Source organism: Odontesthes bonariensis, chromosome 2, assembly GCF_027942865.1.
Source record: "Odontesthes bonariensis isolate fOdoBon6 chromosome 2, fOdoBon6.hap1, whole genome shotgun sequence".
NCBI lineage: Eukaryota > Metazoa > Chordata > Actinopteri > Atheriniformes > Atherinopsidae > Odontesthes > Odontesthes bonariensis.
Genome location: NC_134507.1, coordinates 27,301,268 through 27,316,011, shown reverse-complemented (window position 1 = coordinate 27,316,011; position 14,744 = coordinate 27,301,268). Strand labels below are relative to the sequence as shown.

At 41.2% G+C, this 14,744-nt stretch overlaps 2 protein-coding genes across 3 annotated transcripts in view; one reads left to right on the top strand and one right to left on the bottom strand.

The window, feature by feature from the left end:
* The window catches only part of LOC142397437 (pyridoxal kinase-like), a 35,612-nt gene extending 28,897 nt beyond the window's left edge, over positions 1-6,715 (top strand). For both annotated transcript variants that reach the window (XR_012772709.1, XM_075480805.1), the window contains exon 12: positions 6,296-6,715. Coding sequence is in view for 1 of the 2 variants with exons in the window: in XM_075480805.1 (XP_075336920.1) it covers positions 6,296-6,300 (5 nt within the window). In the remaining variant the exon portion in view is untranslated. The remainder of the gene's footprint in view (positions 1-6,295) is intronic.
* A 326-nt stretch (positions 6,716-7,041) lies between these two features.
* Positions 7,042-14,511, bottom strand: LOC142387371 (kelch-like protein 10). The gene is made up of 5 exons (XM_075472634.1): positions 14,378-14,511; positions 11,851-12,340; positions 9,726-10,319; positions 8,179-8,328; positions 7,042-7,347 (listed from the first exon to the last, which is right to left on the bottom strand). The coding sequence occupies exons 1-5, from the start codon at positions 14,509-14,511 to the stop codon at positions 7,042-7,044; spliced, it is 1,674 nt and encodes a 557-aa protein (XP_075328749.1).
* Between the last annotated feature and the right edge of the window lie 233 nt (positions 14,512-14,744).

The following is a 14,744-nucleotide window of genomic DNA, read 5'->3' as shown; positions in this document are numbered from 1 at the left end:
AAAATCTGACAAAATACCGGCTATTTACAATTTTGTTCCCACGAATTCGGCGCTACTAAAGCTAGCCGCAGTGAGCAACGCACTTCCGGTTATTTTCACAAAATAAAATACCCGTTGCCTTTTATCATAGGGAAAGCCATTACGATACAATTGGTGCTTTTGTTTTAAAAACAGGAAGTGAACCTACCCTCGTTGTAGCTAGCTTGAAACTGCCGTTTTGACAAGAAATGACGATCGGCGATGTCACGTTACGTTGCATTTTGGGTAGTTTGAGTATGAGTAGTAACCTCAATCTAGTATGCATTCGGGAAAAAAGTCAGCATGAGTAGTAGGAGTAGTAGGAGAAGTATGCGGTTTCGAACACAGCCTGTGTCTCTCTGAATGAAAGCTGTTTGGTTTCCGTGATAATACTCACTCTCAACATTGCACTGACACCGAAGCTGCATCCACAAGCACAAAATGCGTTACAACATTTCTCTGGTTTCACCTCTGAAGGAATGGGGTCAGAAGTGTGTTGTTGCAGCTGTTGCCACACATACAAAGAGGTCACTTTGCAGCAATACGCGTCACAAAATCTGGGATCAGATGTAGCGTTCAGGAACAAAAACACTGAATATTTACCCAAACTTCTCCTCTGATTGGTCTCCGCCTCTCTGCTCAGCTTCTCCGTTGATCTGACGGCGTCGCGCTTCTGTCAGGCCACAATGATCCAGCTCTGTTTGTCCTTGGCTCTGCCCGCCACTTTTTTGACCCCCTCCCAGTCTAACAGCCGTGATGTAATGGTGACCAAGTCTAACCCCCCGAGACCCCTTCGAAACATAACAAAGAGAAAAAAAACAAAAAAACGCACAATGTATAGTTGATGTATAGATGTTGTACTATAACTGTATTGGACCATCTGTATGATATCTTCTATCTGATCTGTCTATTGGACCATTGTGATGATGCTACTGTACTATAGATCACTAAAATATCACTCAAAGCAGAGACGTTTGGGCTGGTTTTGGCACTCCAGGAAGCGTAAGTGGCTTAAAGGGATAGTTCGCCTCTTTTGACATGAAGCTGTATGACATCCCATATTAGCAATATCATTTATTAAATTTTCTTACCCCCTGCTGCGTCCTGTGAGCCGAGTTCCGGCCTCGTTTTTGATGTTGACGAAAGTAGTCCGGCTAGTTGGCTGGGGTCACAAAAATAAAGCGTTTTGCTTCTGAAAACAATATGCGTTCAAAAGAGTAATACATTTGCATCACAAAATCGTTCATCCAGAAAAAGTCAGACCTCACAATCGCTTGGCGCTATTTTCTCTCCCTTCGTATCACTGCCTGCTGTGCAGACCGTGCAGACCGAGCAGTCTTTTTCTGGATGAACGATTTTGTGATGCAAATGTATTACTCTTTTGAACGCATATTGTTTTCAGAAGCAAAACGCTTTAGTTTTGTGACCCCAGCCAATTAGCCGGACTACCTTCGTCAACGCCAAAACGAGGCTGGAACTCGGCTCACAGGACGCAGCAGGGGGTAAGAAAAATGTTCATAAATGATGTTGCTAATATGGGATGTCATACAGCTTCATGTCAAAAGAGGCGAACTATCCCTTTAAGTCGACGTCACTTGTTAATAACTGGACTTTTTTTTTCATCTTAACACGACATAAAGAAAAATAAACAACCCGAGCTGTCTGAGCTGCCACCGGTCGATCGGCTTACCTCGGTGCCAAAACCAACCCGCGTCAAACCGGGCGGTTACCGGCCCAGCTCTGGCCCAGAACCCTATATCCTAAGAGTTGGACCACTGACTTTACAGGAGGCCTCGGGAAGTTGTTAAAGTTTCCCCCCCATATCCAGTTACAGCTCTGCACACCTTTGTTTTTCTAGATGCGTTTATTCCCCTTACACTCCGCTGTGCTCACGAATAGCTGGTTCCAGAAGGTCGACACGAATCCATAAGCCGAGTCCTTAAAACACGTTTTTATATCGTTTTTTTTGTGTTTGTTTTTGTTTTTTTTTTCATTTTATTCGAAGCTCAACCACATAAAGCGGTATGGTACTTTACACAAGTTTACCATCTCAAACACGCATCCAGAGTCAATACTTTCTGCTGTTTTACTTTTAAATAACACATCATTTACATCCCGAACACAGACATTACTTACAGAGTAACTTCAGGTCATCAGATTTAGCTAACCTGGCATCACTGATGCCTCATATTTGCCCTTTTAATAGATTTAATCAAATTAATTAAATTTTCTAAAACTCAAAGTGACTTTTTTTTAGTGGGACTAATATTGTGAACTGGTATCTGCTATGAGTGCAGATTGAATCAATAAAATATAACCTCAGTTCATTAGGATAACACATTTAGACATTTCTTTTTTTTTTAAGGGGGAGATGAAAATCCAGGATTTAGACTGAGGATGCACCGATCCGATATTTGGATCAGATATCGGTATTGAAGAAAATTCGAGATCGGGTATCAGTGACGATGGGCCGATCCATATCGGACGATTTTTTTATTTGATTTATTTTTTATGTTTTTTTTTCCCCTTGCCCTGTCCAGCATTGGCATTCATCCAAGGGCCATCTGCCCCCTAGTGGTGAAAAAACTTGTTAAGTTGGGACTACCTCTGATTTTTTTTTTTTTAGTTTTTACCAAGCTAGAGAAGCTATTATGTTGTTCAGATGCTTTTGGAATGGATATTTAATTCCCATTTGCACTAAACTATATAAAGAGCTTATTGCTATTTATTTTGAATGTCTACCAACCAAGCTTATAAAGCTATTGTTTGGTTTTTTTATGTTCAGCTCCTTTTATTGTTTAATATTTGGTTTTACATTGGATTTTGAATTCCTAATTACACTGACTGAACCAGTTAAGGTTAAGATTCTTTTACTGGTGCACGATTATCAAATAAATAAGTAATTCAGTAAATTTATATCTGTTTATTTGTTTTTAAAAAAATAGGAAATAAATGTTTAAGTCAGGTCTGATGTTGCCTTGCACAAAAGAATGATCCCAGTCTTTTCCACACAATGAAACTTACCGTTTGCTACCATAATTCCGCGCTGTCTTTCTGTATCGGATCGGTATCGGCCGATACTAAACCTCGATACTACACCTCCGATATCGGTATCGGAGGTGAAAAAAGCAGATCGGTGCATCCCTAATTTAGACTGTATATCAGGAGGGTTGGGTAAAGGTTTGGCCAGATTCATTCATATCGATTTAAGTTGTTGACTTTAGGAATTTCTTAAGAATCCAGCTGACTCAGTAAAAGAGACGTGAGATGACTTAATTGACTTTATCTTGCATTCGTTAGTCGTCTAAATAGTTGCATTCATTAGGGGATCATGGCGATGATCGTGAGCCAGTTTCCAACCAATGACACAGGAAGAAGTTGGCATGTGCCTTAGCCCGCTGTGCTACAAGGGCACCACAGGAAAAAAGGAGATTTTAACGTTTTTCAGTTGACTCCAGGATCTTTTCTTCACCCTGTTGCTTCCTCATTTCTATATTCAACAACATGAAATAGCTAAAACGTCACCAAACAAAGAAAAGAAAAGGCAAAAAAATCAGATGCTTGAGGGGGGAAAAAAAGCTAAAGAAACTTCCAGATGCCGTCAGTGTCCTACCTCACGTGGATGTAAGATTCTGGGCAGGCCTGTGTGTTTCTGTACTGCTGTTGTTTCTCTATGGACTGTACTGTGATACTGCCTTAGGAACAAAACATCATGACACCACCGTACTGCTCACTGACAGAGAGGTGGAGGGGGGAGGGGAGGGAACATGAGATGTCTTAAATCAAGGTACTTTTTCGCCACAAATTTCTGTTTTACAGTTCGCCTGAAATGAGGAAAAGAAATTATCCTGATTTCATGGAAGCTCTGAGAAAATACTATTTCTGCTCATCGTTTCCTACGTGTGATATGAACTGTTTTCTCTCCTGTGTTTTAGACGTGAGAACAGATTTTTAAGGGGGGGAAAGGTAATTCCTGGATTTTAACCTTATTTTTGCACAATACTCATTTCAACCATAAGAGGGCGACGTGTGCGCAGTCACCCACGTCCTAAGTCATGTTTATTCTTTGTCTTTTTATCTTTTGAGAGCAGAATCAACGAGGCAAAAAATGTCGGATATGTATTGTTAAAGATGATTAAGATGGAGAACCAACAGAAATCAGTTTAGATCAGCTGAATCTGTTTTCTCCTTTGCTTCTGTGGGCTTCTGTACATCTTTTAGCTTATTTTGAAAGACATTTCTTTTAATTAACCAGTTAATTAGAATAATTACTTCAACACTTCAACAAAATGTGACTTTAACTTTTTTTTTTCTACTTAATTTGAAACCAAAAATAGTAAGATTTTAAAACTAAGAAGGCAGTGAAACCAGCAAATATCAGCATTTCTGCTTCACACGTTAGCTAAAATGGATCGTAGTAAACTAAATGTCTTTTAGTCTCATAGAGTAAGACGCTCAAATATTCCATCTCTAGGACTGGGGAAAAAAAAAATCCCTCTCCTTTATAAATCTGCAATAGTTGATATTGATTTTTTTGTACAAGTGTGGTTACTTTGTGCCACTGAAGCACTGATTGTCATATCAATAACAGACTTTAACGGACCATCTCTCAGCTCAGCTATAATCGACATGTGCATTATCCTCTGCTTCTTCTTCTTCTTCTGCTGTACTCCGGCTCAAAGTGTGTCTACCTGTCGTGTCTCTGTGTGGGAGAGTGTGTGTTTCTAAACGTCTCTTATGGTCACAGGGTTTTGTGTGTATGTGTACGCTTGTGAGGTGAAAGAGGAATAAAAAAAAAAAAAGAAGAGAGCTGCCAAATAGAGGGGGATGAATGAGGAGGGTGAAAAACCAGACAGATTCAGCGTTTGTCAGGAGGGGAGGTGAGGTGTGTTCACCTGGCCTCTTTCTCTTTCCTCCGCTCATCCACCTGCAGTGCCAGTTGTTGTGCCTGTTTTAACGGTTTTTAAATGTTAGCCCCCATGCTGTGTGTTTATGTCAGAAACTGACCTCCTGCCTGTGTCTGTGGTGCCTCCCCACCATCTGCTGGCCATGTCTTCTGCTCTTCCCCGGCTTGTTTAGCTAAACATCTTCAAGCTATTCCTAGCTGAGTTATTTGTTTGTGTTTTAGTAAAGAATAACTTGGTTTTTTTTTTAAAGAAAAAAGGGGGATTTACAAATCTAGTTGCAGCTGTAGAAACTCCAAAATGTCTTCGCTCGTAAGATTTGGAAACACGTTACTCATCAACCAAATGTTGATCAACTAGGAGTGACTCGTTAGTGTGCTGCAACCTGTGCTAAGCTCACACAATCAGCCATAATATTATGAACACCTGCCAAAAAGAGCTCTGGCGTGGACAGAATCCTTTGGGCCCTGTGGGTTGTGCCATCAGCTCGTCCTCTGAGAGATTCTGCTGGGAGATGCAGGTTTTCCCAGCAGAACACTTCACTGGTTTTAATGTTGCGGCTCGTGTGTGGGGTTGTTTAGGGCCCGATCCAGGCTGGCTCACTGCTCCACCGTCAGTGGTACCACAAAGATTAAAATGGCCGGTTGTTGCAACAGAATACGGTTATAATCTGGATAATATCTGGTATTGAAAGTGATGTAGCTTATGTAGCTTCAGTATTCCCATGAGCTGGGCCGGTATCGTGATCTTTCCACAAACTCTGGCTGGAGAGAGAAGCAGTGCCGCTCTTCGGTTGGCAGAGAGAAGAGGAGTCTGGCAACCTTTACACCCGCGCGAAAGCTAATCCCGATTGTTTTATCCGATTACTTTAATCCTTGTGCACTTACACCTTCGCACTGGTGTCTTTTAACCAGACACAGACGTGTTAATCCCAGGTGTAAATAAGGCATTTATGGCTGAGTTGTAGCTAAATTTAGGAATTAAATGAAACTCACCAGCCTCAAAGTGAACTAAAAACAGCTGCCAGGTTCCCCAAAACAGTGCTAATGTTACGCAGCGTGTTTGTGAGGTTAACCAGAGAGTGTGCGGTCAAATGAAGGCAAAAACCTAGCATGAAAGCAGTGAAACCTGTTCTGTGCACTGGAAAAAATGCCCCTCCAAAAATAAGTAAAAAAAACAAAAAAACAAATAAAAGACGTTTTTGCTTGAAATAAGCAAAAAGAAATCTGCTAATGGAACTACTGAAAATCGGCTTGTCCAGATTTCTTGAAATAAGATGTGGTACTTGTTAGGCAGTTGTGTCTTATATTAAGTGTAATGAGATATTTTGACTAGAAATGAGACAAAGACTTTGATTTTTTTTTTTTTTCCAGTGTGATCAGACCCTTCACCTGTCTGTGATGCAGAGGGTAATATGTGACCCAGGCTTTCCTCCCCTCATACCCCCGTCTTCCCACCCTGCCCTCATCCTCATCTGTTTGGTTCTAAAACAAAGTGCAACAGCTCGACCACGCGTCTCACAATGCGGTCCTCTCCTCTCCTCCTGATCAACAGTCGCAGCTCCGCCATCTTGTTTTTTCCGTTCTCGGCGGCCAAAAAAAAAACAAAAACAAAACAAAACGAGGAAATGTAATAATCATTGTTTGGTAACTGTTTCTAGTGCTATGTTTTTGGAGCGTTACGAGTATTTTCTAACATGTTACAATAAAAGATTGTAGTGTACAAATTCACATTTATAAGATATATATATATATATAGATATATATGAGAAATGTATGTTCTAATGCAATAAAGAGAGATTAAGAATTCTGAAAACTGGATTGAACTGATGTTTATTGTCTTCTTTCTGTTAAACACGCTTCGTGTCTCTGTTTTAACGTCAGATTTGTGGAACAAAGATTCATCTGGAACAGCGGAGGCCCTTTTAACCACACGTATTCCAGCTAATCAGCCTGTTTTAAGCTGGGATTTGAACCAGTTTTGAGCAGTTTCGGTTTGTCCACCACTCCGCTTCGGGTCATGAAAAGAGGTGAGAGGTCAGGGCCTTCAGCACAACAGCTAGACATCCACTTGTGTTTAATGAATGTATTTATTAATGAGTTGAATTCAGAGGTGACGGTCACGACAGATAAGCAGCAGCGTGGGGGATTCGCTCCACCACGCAGCAGCTGATGGCGCCACAGGGCGTTTCCAAGCTCCGCAGATTGTGCCACCTGTCGGTCTTCCCATCGTAGCGCTCCATCTTCGAGCACAGCTGCGCCTCGTCGTTTTGGAAGCCTCCCACGACATACAGCTGATCCTCCAACACCGCCGTGCCAAAGTTGCTGCGGCAGTGAAACATAGGAGCCATCGTGCGCCAGTATTTTGAAACGGGGTCGTAGGAAGCGACGCTGCACACGTGTCTGATGCCGTTGTAGCCCCCGAGCTGCAAAATGAGACCGTGGAGAGGATTTTAGTAAGTGCTGAAACTAGAAAGTACTAAAATACATTTCATCTAAGTAGTGCAAATGTATCAAAATCTGAAATAAAGAAGATAAAACAACTGACTGCACATATTGCCTACCGATGTTGAACGCACTTGTAAGTCGCTTTGGTTAAAAGCGTCTGCAAAATGACCGTAATGTAATGTAATATTAGACTAAACTGGCCTGCCTGTCACCAAGTTGGACTGTTTCAAAGCTACGCCTGCTGGTACTATCATTCAGTTCAATCCCATTCAGAGCAAATTAAATTTATCTGTATAGCACATTTATGTACAAAACAATTTAAAGTGCTTTACATAAAATAAAAGCATTGCAGCAGGGAGTGGAAGAAGCATTAAAGATACATAAACGAATATAAAGAATACATAAATTTTTAGTTATTCAGTGCCAGTCACAACACGCCATCTTGAGGCACTGCAGTGCAATTTAAGCCCATTATAATCCAAATACAATCAAATGAATTAATAATCCACATTTTTTTAAGTGTCTTTAGTTCCAAAACACTGACAGCGTGTTAAAATCAGTCAAAACTTTTACAGACCTGCTTCTGGGAATAAAATTTTAGAAAACGCTAGTTTGATAACAAAAAATAAGAATCCCCAGCTTTTACTGTAAAGGAGCAGCTGATGGGATGTTTGAGCTTTTCACCAGATTCCAGGGCTGAGGTGAATGTTATTTTTTTGAGTTTATAAAGCAAGCCAGTCTGTTTTTATTCTTATCGGTGCACCAGGTAAAGTTTGTGTATCTAAGTGCTGACGAGCGGCCTTTCTTACGACAAAGATGTGGTCGTTGTAGGCGATGACCCCGGCCGCTGTTCGTCCCATGTCCATGGGCGTGATCAGCGTCCACTGGTCGGCCTCAGGGTTGTAGCACTCAGCAGATGACAGAGCTTCGTCTCCGATATATCCTCCGCAGATGTACACCTGGGAGAAAGAATGTGACAACGTGGGCTATTTCAGCTGCGTCTCCAGCATCAGCAGCTGTGTCCCTCAGTTTTATTGAGCCCTGTCATCATTTCAAGCTGTTAAATCCACTCTTCTACGGGCAAGTTTGCAAAACTAAAGCCATTTAACATGAGAATGAGCTCCCTCCTGCATACCAAATTAAATCAAATTTATTTGTATAGCACATAGAATAGAATAGAATAGAAAAATACTTTATTCATCCCCCAATGGAGGAAATTCAAATTAGTCAAGTAGCTCAAAAAAATTATAAATATTTACAATGATTGTATATTAACAACAACAATAATAATACCAATTCTAGTAAAAAATACTACTACTAACAAATAATAATAATAAATGACTAAATGACTAAATAAATAATAAAAAATTAAATTAAATAAAAATTTTAAAAATTTGGTTGGAAGAGCCTTTTGCTTGTCAAATGTCCGGTGTAAAGACGGGAGGTTTTGGTAAAATGATTTTTTTTTTTTCACTTTTTGAGCTTGTAAAATCAGATTAAGTTAACTTTCGTTTTTCATCTAAATTGTAAAAGATTTTTGGTTATTGTTTTATTCATATTTTCTGTTGGAAATAAACTACATATATTTTTTAAACAAGTCGGAAGTGCGTGCAAGAATCAAACCACCTGTTGCCACCCACGGCCTTTCTTATAAAATGTAGTTTGGAAACATAGAAGGCCGCGACAAAATTCATGTAGACACCTTAATCTGGTAAGAAATTGGATCGGATCGGATTAAGACCCCGAGATAACTCGGTTGAAAGTCACACTAAGGCTGTGTTCGAAACCGCATACTACATACTTGCATTCTGCATACTCATCGATCAGACAGTATGCAGAGCGTTTACCCACAATGCATTTCGCTCCTGCCCGAGCCAAAATCAGCCGACCTGAAGCTGATTTCCCTTAAGCTCTAAACTCTGTAAACTTTAGCAACATTTGAAACATTTTCAGGCGAGAAAGTAGTCGTTTAGATCCCCAACGTGTTGAAAACCTGACAAAATACCGGCTATTTACAATTTTGTTCCCACGAATTCGGCGCTACTAAAGCTAGCCGTAGTGAGCAACGCACTTCCAGTTATTTTCACAAATTAAAATACCCGTTGCCTTTTATCACAGGGAAAGCCATTATGATACAATTGGCGCTTTTGTTTTGAAAAAAGGAAGTGAACCTACCTTCGTTGTAGCTAGCTTGAAACTGCCGTTTTGACAGGAAATGACGATCGGCGACGTCACGTTACGTTGCATCTTGGGTATATATCTCCATATATATATATATATATATATATATATCTCCAAGGAGCATAACCCAACTATAGCTATAATCTAATTAATCTCATCATTTAGACGCACTGACCTTTCCGTGGAGTGTCGTGGCCCCGGCATCGGCCCTGTAATTGTGCATCGGTGCGATCAGAGTCCACTGGTTGGTGTCGGGCTTGAATCGCTCAGCGCTGTTGAATGTCTCATATTTGTTACAGCCTCCCATAGCATATACGTAGCCGTTCAGCACCACCACACTGACGTAGCACCGAGCTACGTGCATTGACCCGACTTCTTGCCAGGTTCGGGCGGCAATGTTGAACTTTTGCACGCTGCTGAGGTAGGCATCATTCTTACAGCCTCCAATACAGTAAACAAATCCCTGGAGGTGGACGCAGCCACAGAACTGGGGAATAACCTTCTCATTTTTGTGCACCGTCACCCAGCGGTCCGTTCGGACGTTGTATAGCTCAATCTTTCCAGTTGGAAGGTTGTTCCCAAAGCCGCCGACCGCCAACAGCACCTCAGAGGGCAGGCGGGAAAGGGTCAGGGGTCTCTCCATGTTAGACTCTCGCAGGGTCCTCATGGTGCTGATCACCATGCCTAAACACGGCATGCTGTGCCTCACCAGATCGTCTTTGCTCACAGTGTCAACCAAGTACTTAATGGGCATTAAAGGCAAGCGAACCTGGATAGGGACAGAAACAAGATGAACGGTTTTAGATGGTGAAGCCACATTAGATCATTAGCTGCTTTAACAGCCAGTATTAACGAAAAATGCAGCCTTCTGTTACCAAAGGAAAATTGTGTTATAGTTAGTAGTTAATTCAAGCTGATATCCAGCTTTCGGTTATAGCCATGTAAAAAATGAACCTGTGTCATTGGATATCTAACAAAAACTAAGTGAAAATGCAGAAGCAGAGTGAAAAATTAAGTGAAAAGCCTGTAGAAGCTCCTTTAACAGCAGTAACTTGAAGCTACAGTTTTCTGTATAATGTTATCAGTCTCTCAGTTTTTTGTCCCACGCTGCTTCAGCTCATTGAGGTTTGCAGCAGTGGTTTCTGCACAGCTCTCTGAAGGTCCCACCACAGCATCTCAGTCAGGCTGAGGACATTGTTCCAGAAGTCTTGTGGTTTGTTCAGATGCAGCTTTGCAAACCTAAGCTGTGCTGCCATGTTATTTTTAGAGAGAAGAGGCTTTCTCCTGCAGCCCTTCCAAACAAGCCATACCTGTTCAGTCTGTTTCTAACTGTGCTGTCACAAACTTTAACCTTTAACATGCTAACTGAGGCCTACAGAGTCTGAGATGTAGCTCTTGGGTTTCTGACCTTGGGGTGACCTTGCTGGGATGAAGATTGACAGCTGTCCTGAATGTTTTCCACTTGTGAATAATCTTTCCCTCTGTAGAATGATGATGATCCATAAATCAAGTTCATTTGATCAGCAGCTCCTGGCTGCTACTGACTGTTTTTTAATAGGGCTGGGCAACGATTAAAATTTTTAATCTAATTAATCACATGATTTCCCTGATTAATCGCGATTAATCGCATTTGTACGTAACATCCAAAAATGAATTCAAAAGTAGTGTATAGCCTTTAGCATTTAGTTTTATTTTAAATGTGCTGCCATATGAATGAAAGTGCCATAACATTTGTTGTGCAAACACACTTTTAACATCAGCATCTTTCTGTAGTTTTCATGTAGAAGCTTCGCTCCACTGTCTGTTTCCTTGAATGACTTGCTGCTATCAGTTGTGTGTTTTGCCTTTAAGTGATATTTTAGACTGGAACTACTACGCTGAGAAGACAATTCAATTTGGCAGAGTTTACAGATGACTTTGGTTCTGTCGACTCCGCCGTCTGGAAGAACTTTAAAATGAAAACGGCCGAGTAAAAGTTCCGTACCCTTCTCCATGTTTGGTGGATCCGCTGATTACTTTCTTTTTCTGGTTCCACAGCAGACAGCAGCAGACTTTTACAAAATAAAAGCCTGTGAGCAACAGACTTTTACAATAATAAAATAAATTTAAATAATTAGCGAGTTAACGCGATAATAACGAGTTAACTTGCCCAGACCAATTTTTTAAACATGCTTCTGCATTTTGTTTTTGCTTTTCTTAAATAGATAATGACACTGTGTAATATGCCATGTGTCGTTGTTCATCTGAGGTTGTATTTACCAAATTTTAAGACCTGATGAGGACCAAATTGCTGACCCTACCTTGCACAGCAGTATGTCCATGTAACCTCCGCGTGCATCGGGAGCGTGACTGATCCAGCGAAGGATGGCCTCAAACAGAGTGCTCTCCTCCTTCACATTCAGCTCGTCCTTCTCGATGAGATCTGACAGCTGCTCCACGGAGAGCTCCAGGAACTCCTGAGAGAGTCCTGCCACCTCCTCAAAGTGACGCAGGATGTAGAGGTAAGACTTTTTCATCAGGTCGGGATACTTGTAGCGATCCGCCAACTTCCAGATGTTTATGCAGTTCTCGAAGCAGAGGTTGTTCTGCAGGAGGTCGCAGCAGGCCTGAGTGATGCCTTCGATGGCGAAGAGATGCGCTGCGGCCAACAGCTCCAGCACGTTGTCTTCTGTCACCACAGCAGAGCGCGTGTAGATATATTCCAAAATGAGGCTCATTACATTTGGTGACACGTCGGAAATGTTGTAGATCTGCTGCTTTGATGGCGGGGGGTTACTGCAGAAGAGATCTCTGTGGGAAAATAACGCATTTTAAGCGGCTGTTTCTGTCATGCTTCCATAGTGTGAACCAACACTTTTATGGGGTGACAATGGACAAAAGGAAGAATCAAGTCAACCCAAAGGAACCCCCTGAGGAGTTCAGTTAGCTTAAACCCAAGGAGAAAATCTGGGATTTTCAAATGTGTACCAACATGCACATCCTTGTCTACATCAGTAGAGTTGATGGGTTTCAGGTTTCCAGGAACTGATAATACAGAGACCCTGTCATGGTCACCTCACACCCCCACCCTGATGAAGAAGGCTCAGACACATCTGCACATCCTCAGGAACTTTAAGAAGACGAAACTCCTCAGCAGAGTTCTCAATTAAGAGCAATCCTATTAGAGTGCCCTGACAAAGGTTTGTTGGAGTTATATGCCAAATGTAAATGTAAATGTACTTTATTTATACAGCCCTTTACAGACAATCCTTACGGTGTACCAAAGTGCTTTACACCAGGTAAAAAATAAAGAGAAGAATAAGTAAAAACAATAAAAGAACAGTGAAAGCAATAAAATACAACAAAATCGAATAAGATAAAAGTGTCGTCATACTACTGGGTATTAAAAGCAATCCTAAATAAGTAGGTTTTTAGCCTAGATGTGAAGAGGCCCAGGTCAGAAATAAGACGCAGCTGGACGGGGGGCTTATTCCAGAGCCTGGGGGCAGCTTTGGGAAAAGGCTCGCTCACCCCAGGGTTTGTATTCTGACCTGGGCACTTCCAGCAGAAACTGATCTGTTGACTTCAGAGCTCTACCAGGACTGTTAAAAGCTCAGATAAATACGATGGGGAGAGGCCGTTAAGAACTTTAGAATTAAACATTAAAAGTTTAAAATCAGTTCTATAAAGGACAGGAAGCCAATGGAGGGAGTTAAGAACAGGAGTGATGTGCACACGTCTGTTGGTGTTGGTTAAAAGACGGGCAGCAGCGTTCTGCACCAGCTGAAGGCGACAGAGAAGACTGGGAGACGCCGACATAAAGGGCATTGCAATAATCTAACCTTATACTTATTAGGGCATGGATGGCTTTCTCAAGGTCATGACGACTTAAAAACATTTTAACTTTGGCCAAGAGACGCAACTGGAAAAAACTAGTCCTGACGACATTGTTAATTTGTTAGTCCGACCTCAGATGACTGTCAGAGGTCAAAGGTCACTCCCAGATTTCTGACGGTTGAACTAAGCTAGATAAACTGATTAAAATTGAACCCTAAGTGCAAACTTCCCAAACAGATGAGAGCTGAGATGTGCACGGTCCAAAGCAGGAAGGAGGTGCGTGGAACATCAAACCCATCTACCAAACATCAGTAAAGTGAAGTATCTGCAGAACCTGAAAAATCCAAAAAGACGAAATCCAACCAACCAAATCCATCCCCAACATTTCCAACATATATAGATCAACGATGAAAAGCTTGTGTTAGAGCAATCCTTAGCTAAAGCTAGTCTGAGGCTGTAAATATCTGTATATTCCTGTTTGTTATCTTTCAAACCAGAGGGAGGCAAACTGCATTTTCTTTAAACATCCCTCCTGAAAGTAAAACTCAGAAAAAGCAGCCCTCATGCACTGCACAAAATGCCCCTCCAAAAATAAGTAAGAAAAACAACAAATACGAGACGTTTTTTGCTTGAAATAAGCAAAATAATCTGCAAATGGAACTAGTGAAAATCGTCTTGTCAAGATTTGATATTTGGGACTTGAGATAAAAATGATCTTGAAATTAGCTTAAAAACCTCTTCAAATGTCAAAAAAAAGCTTGTTTCATATGAAATCTGACTCAAAACAATTAGTTTTCAAGACTTTTTCATTTAACAAGATATTCCAGATGTATTGTCTTCAAACAAGTCCCTATATCTGGCTGAACTAGTACTTGTTAGGCAGTTGTGTCTTATATCAAGTGTAATGAGATATTTTGACTAGAAATGAGACAAATATACTTGGTAAGACTTTGATTTTTTCCAGTGTGGCCCTTAAACCTTCTGCACCGTGTTGTGCATCAGTCAGTTCACCTGAAGTACGGGCTGCAGTTGCAGAGGATGATCCTATGGACTTTAAAGTCCACGTCACCGACTCTGATCAGGGTGTCGCACAGCGTTCCCTCCACCAGGAGCTCCATGTAGACGTCATTTGAGTTGGTGCTCATGTTTCAAACGTTGCTCAAAAAGTCTCAGCTGCTGATGAAATGATGAAGTTTGAAAGTTGAAGCTGCCAAGGAATGCAAGAGCCGTCGGCTAACAGTTTAGCATCAGACTCTTAATGTTTGAAAAATAACCAAGTTATTCTGTTCCGTCCTCGAGTTGTGTCAACGAGGTTGTATTTTTTTAAACCTTGTTTCCTACGGCAACACATTTGTCAATCCGTTATGTACAGTTAAAT